This window comes from Lolium rigidum, chromosome 1 (genome assembly GCF_022539505.1).
Source record: "Lolium rigidum isolate FL_2022 chromosome 1, APGP_CSIRO_Lrig_0.1, whole genome shotgun sequence".
Lineage (NCBI taxonomy): Eukaryota > Viridiplantae > Streptophyta > Magnoliopsida > Poales > Poaceae > Lolium > Lolium rigidum.
This window is the reverse complement of record NC_061508.1, coordinates 62,722,896-62,733,726: the sequence shown is the minus strand read 5'-3', so window position 1 is coordinate 62,733,726 and position 10,831 is coordinate 62,722,896. Positions and strand designations below refer to the sequence as shown.

Sequence of the window (10,831 nt, the reverse complement as noted above, 5' to 3'; positions counted from 1 at the left end):
GTTAAAAGCATACAATCTAATAAAACTAGTAAACAGACATGTACTTGAAAGCATATAATAGCTAAGGTTGCTGCCATGCTTTCTCTTCATTTTAACAAATCTGAAAATATATTACACATAGATAAATTAACTGGAGGCTGGAGCTAGACAGCTAGTACACATAGATAAATAACAGAGGGATAGCTAAGGATGCTCACGATGCGCCCCGTCCGACGCTGGCGGGCTCGGTGCATCCGCCGTCCGCGCGTCGCCTTCTATTGGTGCGGCCATGCGGGCTTGCGGCGCTCGGCCGGACCCCCAGCCCCTCCTTCCCGGCGTCGGTGCCGTGGCTCCTCTGTGGCCGGCTCGCCGCCTCGCCGGTCGTGGCTGCTCTACTTGTGTTCTGTGCTGCCATGCTGGGGGAATGGGGATGGAAGAGATGCACTATGCAGCCTACGCTGGCTGTTCAATACGATGTGTTCGTGTTGGGCTGGAACCTAGAACCCTGGAAGCCTGCTCAGCTGCTAATGGACCTGATGACTAGTAGTAAAAAAAGATTTACATTTTCGGAGGGCAGGCTCAAGCCTGTTGAAGCCCCCCTATTGGACTCGCCTTTGACCCCAGCCATAGAAGCTTGCTCTCCTCTTCTCCAGCTAGCTCTGCTTTCACCTATGCTGTTCGTGTAAACCCAGATGGAGGTAAGAGTGTCCGTGTGAACCCATCCATACAGGAATCGGAGTGTTGTGATTTCTAGTCGTAGCTCATGTAGCTAATCTGGTTTTGGTTTTGCAGAAGGCGAGGAGGCCGCAGGTGCCGGCGTTCGGGGAGTGGAACTACTGCTACCACCACTACGCCGAGCCGCCCGCCGCCGAGTGCTACTACGCCCCGGAGCCGGAGCCGGAGGCTTGCAGCGACGTGTGGTTCAGGTACTCGCCACCGAGCAAACCGACGCCCAGGAAGACGAGGAGGCCGGAGAGCGACGCTCGGGAGAAGGGAAGCCGGCGTTCTGCTAGGGGGTCTGAGGCTGCAGGCTTGGCGCACGCCACGGCCAAGGGCAGAGGCGCCTCCGCCTCCCGGGTGGTGCGGCCGGTCGACGAGGACCTGTACCAGGTTCCGCCGCCGGAGTTCGTCAGCTCCCACCGGCCTAGACGGAAGAGGAATCTGCTGATGGGATGCTTGGGCCTCAACTCGTGCGTCGCCTGAAGCCCTGAACCTGTGTGCATGGTTTGATGCGCGCGTGTTCTTGTGTAGTGTAGATTGAGTGCCGGCTGGAATGCTTGCTCTTTTTCGCTGTGTTTTGTTTTGTCATCTCTTGGGCTAGCTAATGATCACCTGTAATTCTTTCGAGATGTTTATTTCCACCGTAACTGTATCCGCAGATCAGCGGTCTGCGTTCAGGCTGGTTCAATCGCTTGACCGGCTGAGAATTGAGAGTATGTAAAGATTATCTTGTTTGTGGCAAACTTGTACCAGCATAAAATGGCTAGATGACATGAGAAATTTTATTTCACTATTTTTTAATATACCACTATGTTTTTACACAATGAGTTCATATGCTCCCACGAATTGAATTGGTTTTCCTTCTATTCACACGTTACAGCGTAAGTAACAAATGTATAATCCAATACTACCATGTTCCTTGCTCGGTGTTCTGGGCTTGCAGCAGCAGTATGAAAGTGGGGCGGCAGCACAGGTGAAGTTCAGAGTCCTTCCATTCAGGATGAAAATCTAAGGTCTGGTCTTAATTGGTTGTGCCTGACAATGACCTTGTTGAAGGCATTGTTTTGAATGCGCGGACTATCTTCAGGGTGAAAACCTAAGATCTTTGATCGGGCGACAACGGCGTTGGTGCACCGTTCCCTTCTTGGAGGCGTCGCTTTTGAAGAGTCTGGAGTTCAGGTGTTGTCATGGTGGTGATTGTATTGTTGTTGCTAGGGCTGGAATGCTATGGCGGGACTCTTTTTTCTTAGCTTCTTTTCTCTTTCTTGGCTGTGTGTATCCGTATTGTCATTAAGACGGTGCGTTGTTGCAGAGGCCGGGTGTAATTAGTATCTTCTGATATTAATATATTCCCTTTATCGAAAAAAAAACTACCATGTTCGATTTAGGGTGGCCCGTTGGGACCCGCGTACGTACCTAAGAATTTCAATCTGTGTCATTTGAATCGATGTTCAAGCCTCAGCATGAACGTGGGATACAAAGGGTTCAGCAACTGGTGGTCCACAAGGTACATGAATTTGGACCGATAAGATCAAGTGCATGACTTGTGTACCACACCGTGTGTACGAGAGCGTGCAGCTTAGAGGGTACAGCGAACTCCGTGAAGGCAAATCATTCACTGCTAGTACTCTCTAGACTGAATTCAACAGCTTCTATTGCTTAGCCTCTCCACGCCCAAGGACTCATGCACGGCAGCACAGTGCACCTCTGCTAGCTGCTGTCGCTGCTGCAGAGAGAGAAGTAAATGTTACGGTGCAATGCATGGAGCAGCCTGCATGCCATAAGTAATCAGTAATGCATTGAGTACATATTTTCACAACACACCATAGATAATGCATGCCCACTGCCATGCCATACGTACGCGCGCATGCACGCATGCACTGTGGCGCGGCGTGGCTGAGCCCGAAACCTGCTTGCTCCTGCGCACGCGGCCGAGTGCTGAGTGCAGCTGACCGGCGAAGGACAACTGTTGAACTGTAGGGATGTGTTCGGTTCTGGAATTTGGTGGAATGGAACGGAACGGTTCCGCACCCAGCACCCATCCCTGTGTTCGGTTGGAGGGAAGGAACGGAACCAAGTCATTCCTCAGGAGGGAAGGAACGGAACCAAGTCGTTCCACCAATTTGGTGGAATCTGGAGGAACAGCTCGTATCTGTCACCGCGCTGACTGAAAAAGAGGTGAGCTGAACCAAAATCCTGCCATTCCGTTCCGCGTTTTTTTCCCGAACCGAACACAGGCACGGAACCATTCCGTTCCTCGCTTTTTCCGAATCGAACACGGGTACGGAACCATTCCGTGACATTGGAATGGAACCATTCCGTTCCATGCATCAGGATTCTCAAACCGAACACATCCTAGATACCGACCTTCAAATTATAGAATGTCAGACATAGGAGTATACCGATCACTACAAAAACATAATTTTCGAAACAGAGTTAGACTGTCTGGGTCAGTTTGGAACTCGCATGCTCAAAACATATAGGCCGCATTTGGTAGGCTGTAGCCTCCATTTTTTTGCATGGGTTTAGAAATGAAATGGTTCGTTTGGTTGTTCGGAAGGTCTTCGCGTTGTGGTCCAACCGTTTCTCAAAACATCCTCATGCCAGACCCATTGGTCCCGGTTTGTTTCCCAAACCGGAACAAAAGGGTTTTGTGGCCCGCTGCGTCTGCGGAACCCCCTTTAGTCCCGGCTGGTGACATGAGCCGGGACTTAAAGTCAAACGGTTCGTTCCCGTGGAAGCCGATCGTCGTGTCGCCATTACTAGCGCCGAAATCGAGCGTCACGCATCGCGCGGCCACGAGAATCTGGGTGGCCGGCGCTGGCGGTCAGCCATGGGAATTGATCACCCGGTGGCTGGCCTATTCATCTTCATCTTCTTTACCTTTATATGCTCATCTCCTGCACACCATTGCCACACACATTCTTCTCACATCTCCATCATTCTCTACCAAAAAGCTCTCTCTCCGTCGACGTTTCGGCCCCAATGGAACACCTCGTGCGCAACCCGGCTCCTCGATCTCGGATATACCACCTCATGGCCGAAGGGATGTCTTTCAAGATCACTGTCACTCTCCGTGCATCACGGGTGGAGAAGTAGATCCGTGCCGTCAAGAGGGACTATCTCGACGACGCACCAATCAAGTGCGTCGGCTTGGATTGCGAGTTCACCAACCCTCGCGAGGGTGATCAGCGCGCCGCCGTCCTTCAACTCTCGGTGGTGACCGAGAATTTGGTATTCTAGATTTGTTCTCAATGAGTTCTTGCAGGACGAGACCATCAGGTTCTGCGGCGCGGCTATCAGCAAGGATGTGGAAATGCTAAGTCCCTACGGTATTGGTATTACTTCTGCGTTCGACCTCGAGAAGATACTCCCGAACCCCACCAAAAATCCCATTCCCAGTATATACGATCTGGCAAATTCTATCATTGGGATAAATCTTGAGAAGGAGAAGAACAAGAGGAAGAACTACAACAAGAAGGACGCCGCGGAAGAAAATGAAGATGAACTGATTTTTGGGTGGGCAATGTTCCATTGAGCTACGAGCAAGTGCGTTATGCCGCTCTAGACGCTCGCTGGATTTCGAGATGGCTAGGAGTTATCGGGAGCTAGTTGTCGACAATAGCCATGTTGATCGTCTCAATATTTAAAGAACTATGTGTATGAACTGTGTGTCTTTCTATAAATCGTCTTCAGTATCTATCGAACTATGTGTATGAACTGTGTGTTTTTCTATAAATCATCTTCTATATTTGTATGAATTGTGTTTCTTTCTATAGATCGTCTTCAATATATATCGAACTATGTGTATGAACAGTGTGTTTTTCTATAAATCGTCTTCCATATTTGTTTGAACTATGTGTCTTTCTATAAATCGTCTTCTATATTTGTATGGACTATGTGTGTTTCTATATATCAAACCTTGCGCACGTCAATAAGGGAAGTTAGTGAAAGAGAATTTCTCTCCCTAAGTGAGTTTTTGTATTTGATAAAAAGTTAGGAGTTTTTAACCGTTATGCTAGTGTTTACAGATTTAAATATATTAAATATTTGGCCATATTAATAATAATAAACTAATTATTTCATATTCAAATTACTCACATTTTTCTAATAATAATGGATATATTATTTGTCCAATTGCGATTTACAGATTTAAAGATATTAAATATTTGGCCATATTATATGAATAGTGCATATATTATTTGATAATAATAATAATAATAAATAAATAAAAAATAATTATTTCATATTCAAATTCCTCTAATAATAGTGCATATATTATTTTTCCAATTACGGTTTACAGATTTAAAGATATTAAATATGTTGCCATATTATCTGAATAATGCATATATTATTTGATAATAATAACAATAAAATGAATAAAATCATAATTATTTCATATTCAAATTCCTCACATTTTTCTAATAATAATGCATATATTATTTGTCCAATTGCGGTTTACAGATTTAAATATATTAAATATTTGTTCATATTATATGAATAATGCATATATTATTTGATAATAATAATAAAAAAGAATAAAAACATAATTATTTCGTATTCAAATTCCTCACATTTTTCTAATAATAATGCATATATTATTTGTCCAATTGCGGTTTACAAATTTTAAGATATTATATATTTGGCCATATTATATGAATAATGCATATATTATTTTATAATAATAATAATAAATGAATAAAAAATAATTATTTAATATTCAAATTCCTTCAAAATTAAAGTCAATCAATGGTGCATAGGTGAAAACATAGTTTCATTCATTCAAAATTATTTTGTTAACAAGGTTGATCAAGTCTTGTTATCAAAACAATTTTATATGAACCAAAACCTTGTATTTCACACAATGATTATGTTACCACAACCTCGACGGGAATAGTTCCAATCATGACAATATTATTCTTCTTCTTTGGCTTGGGCAAAGGCAAATGAAATATCCCAATTTGGATGGTATCAACATTAATAATCGAGTTTAGACCATAATTCACATCAATCTTCTATGGAAAAGAAACTGTATGCTCTTTGTCATCAACATTGAAAGTTACTTTTCCTTGGTTGCAATCAATAACAGCCCCTGCAGTGTTAAGAAAAGGTCTCCCAATAATAATAGACATGTTACCATCTTCCGACATTTCCAACACAACAATGTCAGTTAATATCATAGAATGATGAGAAACTTGAACAAGAACATCCTCACATATACCAACAGAAATAGTAGTAGACTTATCAGCCATTTGCGAAGATATATTAGTTGGTATTAATTTTTCTAGATCAAGTCTTCTATAGAGAGAAAAAGGCATAACACTAACTCCTGCTCCCAAGTCACATAGAGCAGTTCTAACATAATTAATTTTAATGGAGCGTGGAATAGTGGGTATACCTGGATCACGAAGCTTCTTTGGAACCTTACCATTAAAGGAGTAATTAGCGAGCATAGTAAATTTCCTCATTCGGAATCTTCCTCTTATTAGAAACTATATCTTTCATATACTTTGAATAAGGAGGCAATTTAATAGCATCAGTCAAAGGAATTTGCAGAAACAAGAGTTTCATCCATTCACAGAACTTATTATAATGTTCTTCCTCCTTTGATTTATGTTTCTTATCAGGAAAATGCATTGATTTTTGCATCCAAGGTTCTCTTTCACTACCATGTTTAGTAGCAATGAAATCTTTCTTAGTGTATTTTGTATTCTTGGTATGCTTTTCAGGTTCTTCTTCAATTTTTTTTTATCGGAAGCATCATTTTTATCATTACCACTTTCAGTTTCAGCATTAGAAATGTATATACTGTTAGGATCAGCAGGTTCAGAGGATTCTACAACAGTTGTATGTTTCTTCTTCTTTTTTCTTAGACTTAGTCCTAGTATCATCAACTCGTTGAGAATCTTGTTAAATTCTCTTTGGATGTCCTCCATGATATAGAGGATCCTGAGTAAAAATACCGCTTCTAGTTCTTATTTCATAAGCATGCTTTTCTCTAGAAGCATTAACTAGCAAATCTTTTTGCACTTTAGTGAGCTGATCAATTTGAGTTTGAACCATTTGGAAATGTTTAACAGGCATTTTAACATTATTAGAGGTTCTTTCCACAACATCATGAAAATTATTGATAGCTCTAAAATTTTCCGTTATGTGATGTTCCATTCTCTTATTAAAATTATCTTGCTTAACAATATGATTATCAAATTCATCTACGCATTGATCAGGAGGTTTAGAGTAGGGAATATCTCTATTATCAAAGCGTTCGAGAGAGTGTACCTCAATAGTGGAAGAACGAGGGATTGGCTTACATAATTCTTCTATAGGTGGTAGATTCTTCACATCTTCAGATTTAATACCCTTCTCCTTAAGAGATTTCTTGGCTTCCCTCATCACTTCATCATTTAATTCAATCATTCCCCTTTTCTTCGGTGTTGGTGTCGGCTCCGATGTAGTCCAATCATCATAATTCTTGCTTATTTTAGCCAATAATTTCTCATCTTCAGCCGGAGTTCTTTGCATGAAAACACAACCAGCACAACTATCAAGGTATGTCCTAGATTCAACGGTTAGTCCATTACAAAATATATCAAGGAGTTCATTTTTAGCTAACGGATGTTTAGGTAGCGCTCTAATTAAAGAACAGAATCTTGCCCAAGATTCAAGCAATTTCTCTCCTTCTACCTGCACAAAATCAAAGATTTTCTGCAAAGCAGCATGTTGAGCACTAGCAGGGAAATATTTCTGAAAGAGAGAATTAACCAAACCAATAGGACTATCAATAGATCCAGGAGACAAATTATCATACCAAATTTTAGTTGCTCCTTTTAGAGGGAAAGAGAAAATTTTAATGACAAAGTAAGTGCATATCTTAATATCACGGGAGAATAAATTACTCAAAGTAGAAAGTTCATTCATATGGTTCATAGCACTTTCATTTTCAGTACCACAGAAAGGTTCTTTCTCAACAATAGATATGTAAGATAAATCCAGACAGAAATCGTAATCCTTATCTCTAATGTTTATGGGAGATGTGGCAAATTTAGAATCAGGAGATAAATTATATCTAACAGCTCGTCTTGCAAGAAGACTTCTCATAGCACTTGCATCCCTAGTAGCATGACAATCTTCAATGAAGTCATCATCAAGTTCAATATAAGTTTTATCAAGATCATCGCTAGGATTCCCCCTAGCTTGAGGTGAACTAACATGTGTAGTAGTATTTTCAGCATTTTCAATTTGTTTAGCTCTAGCAATTCTAGTATCTAGGAAATGACCTAACGAACCACTCTTATCTAGCACAGCAGAAGCATCATCATAATCACCAGGAGCATTATCAGATTTAGCAGAAGTAGCAGTAGCATGTGGTGAAGTAAGAAGCTTACTCATAATAGATGACGAAACAAGAGTGACCGAGGTGTTCAGAGTTGTACCTCTTTTTGTAGTGGATGACAATATAGGGAACTTCGATTCAGGAGCTTTCCCCATAGTGAATAAATTGCAGCGAAAAATGTCACCTTCAAGTGGGCTTGTAAATAAAGCTATGCTCCCCGGCAACGGCGCCAGAAAATAGTCTTCATGACCCACAAGTATAGGGGATCGCAACAGTCTTCGAGGGAAGTAAAACCCAAATTTATTGATTCGACACAAGGGGAGTCAAAGAATATTTATAAGCTTTAACAGATGAGTTGTCAATTCACCTGCACCTGAAAATAAATTGCTCGCAACAGTTTATCAGTAGTAACAGTTTTATGGCAGTGGTACTAGTAAAGTAATAGAAGTAGCGAAAAAAAAACAGTAGTAGCGATGATTGCAGTAGACAGCATGATCAAAATATTGTAGGCATAGGGATGGATGAACAGACGTTGCATGAATGAGAGAGTCCATGTAATAGCAAGACATAGGCATTGCACATGATAATGATAAAAGCATCCTTGCATAATATATCCATAGGCGTGTGTTCCTATTTAGTCGTGCGTGCTCGCAATGAGAAACTTGCACGATATCTTTTGTCCTACCAGCCCGTTGCAACGGAGCCCCTAGGGAAACTACTGGTAATTAAGGTACTCCTTTTAATAGAGTACCGGAGCAAAGCATTAACACTCCATGAACACGCGTGATCCTCACATCATAGCCATCCCATCCGGTTATCCCAATTCTTTGTCACTTTGGGGCCTCGGGTTCCGGACAACAATATGTATATACAACTTGCACATATGACCAAAAACAATAATTACCCTCATGAATCAATAACTTGTTCAGATCTGAGATCATGGAACTCGGGCCAAAAGTGACAAGAATTACTCATAGCAAGTTGCAACAATGTCAAAAATACTAACAACGGATACTAGGTAGTATGCCCATAATAATCTTATAGCTATTACATGACCAATCTCATCCAATCCCTACCAGCCCCTACAGCCTACAGCGGGGAATTACTCACACATGGATGGGGGAAACATGGATGGTTGATGGAGAGGCGTCGGTGATGGCGATGATCTCCTCCAAATCCCCGTCCAGGCAGGGTGCCAGAATAGAACTTCTGGTCCCCAGATTGGGGTTTCTGGAGGCGGCGGAGCAACGGAACTCTTTCTGGAAAAACATCGAAACCCCCCTCGGTTTTCAGGTCAAGGGGCTTCTTATAGTGCGAAGGAGAGATCTAGGGGGTGGCCGAGGCGGTCACACCACCCCTAGGCGCGGCCAAGCCCTGGCTCGTGCCTAGGGCAGGTGTGGGCCCCTCATGGCCCCCTCTGTCTCGTCTTCTGGCTCCGGGAGTCTTCAGGTGAAATATTGGGTTTCTATATTTTCCGGGTTTTTTCCTGAAAGTTTGATTTCTGCACAAAAATAAGACAGCAGAGCAATTCTGCTGAAAATAGCGTTAGTCCATGTTAGTTGTATTCAAAACACACAAGATAGAGGGCAAACAACAGCAAAAGTGTTCGGGAAAGTAGATACGTTTTGGACGTATCACTTCTCACTGGCGCAGTGGGCAAAAAATCGGCCGAGGCTACCACACACGCTCATAGAGTGCCATTGGAAGTTTTGCAATGTTGTATTGATATCTCAAGATGTAGGATATATATGATGCTTCAAGAAGAGGAATGTTTAGTCCTTTTTTCGTTTTTAAAACGGAGGAATTATAATCCCATCCTCTGCATCCAAGGGATGCACACAACTTGTTTATTAGATTATCACAACACCTTATAATAAAAACTATAAAGATCAAACCAAAGCTACCAAACTACCGACAACTCGTTAATCCTACAACACCGATGAAGGGAGAGTCCGTAAACAGAGCCAATATGCTGACATCACTCCAGCGCACATTTTAGGGGTGTATGGAAGCACAAGCCTATCTATAATCCGAAGGCATCAGCAAGTCGCCCAACGGCGAGCAAGTGGCACACCAGTCCGGTAAACCCTAGCATCATACATGCTCTAGAATTCCTAGGCGCCACAATGTTTAGCAATACGTATCTTTAGGAGAGATCACCGTAATGACCTTGCGAGACCTACCAAAACCGCCACCATAACCTCCATGGTGTAACGGTGACAGTGTGTGCATCATGTAGTACTTGACGTAGGTTATGATTGTAATCTCTTGTAGATTATAAAGTTAATTATTGCTATGATAGTATTGATGTGATCTATTCCTCCTTCATAGTGTGATGGTGACAGTGTGCATGCTATGTTAGTACTTGGTGTAATTGCAATGATCTATGATGCACTCTAAGGTTATTTAAATATGAACATCGAATGTTGTGGAGCTTGTTAACTCCGGCATTGAGGTGCTCTTGTAGCCCTACGCAATTAGTGGTGTTCATCATCCAACAAAAGAGTGTAGAGTGGTTTTATTATGTGATCAATGTTGACAGTGTCAACTAGTGAAAGTATGATCCCTAGGCCTTGTTTCCAAACACTGAAACTCCGTTTATTTACTGTTCTGTTGCATGTTTACTCGCTGCCATATTTTATTCAGATTTCTATTACCACTCATATACATCCATACTACTTGTATTTCACTATCTCTTCGCCGAACTAGTGCACCTATACATCTGGCAAGTGTATTAGGTGTGTTGGGGACACAAGAGACTTCTTGTATCGTGATTGCGGGGTTGCTTGAGAGGGATAT

The 10,831-nt window shown here is 42.0% G+C and overlaps 1 protein-coding gene across 1 annotated transcript; it reads left to right on the top strand.

Annotated features, from left to right (window-relative positions):
• The first annotated feature begins 392 nt into the window (after positions 1 to 392).
• Positions 393 to 1,182, top strand: LOC124708803. Its single transcript, XM_047240465.1, has 3 exons — positions 393 to 566; positions 672 to 677; positions 772 to 1,182. The coding sequence occupies exons 1-3, from the start codon at positions 393 to 395 to the stop codon at positions 1,180 to 1,182; spliced, it is 591 nt and encodes a 196-aa protein (XP_047096421.1).
• The last annotated feature ends 9,649 nt before the right edge of the window (positions 1,183 to 10,831 follow it).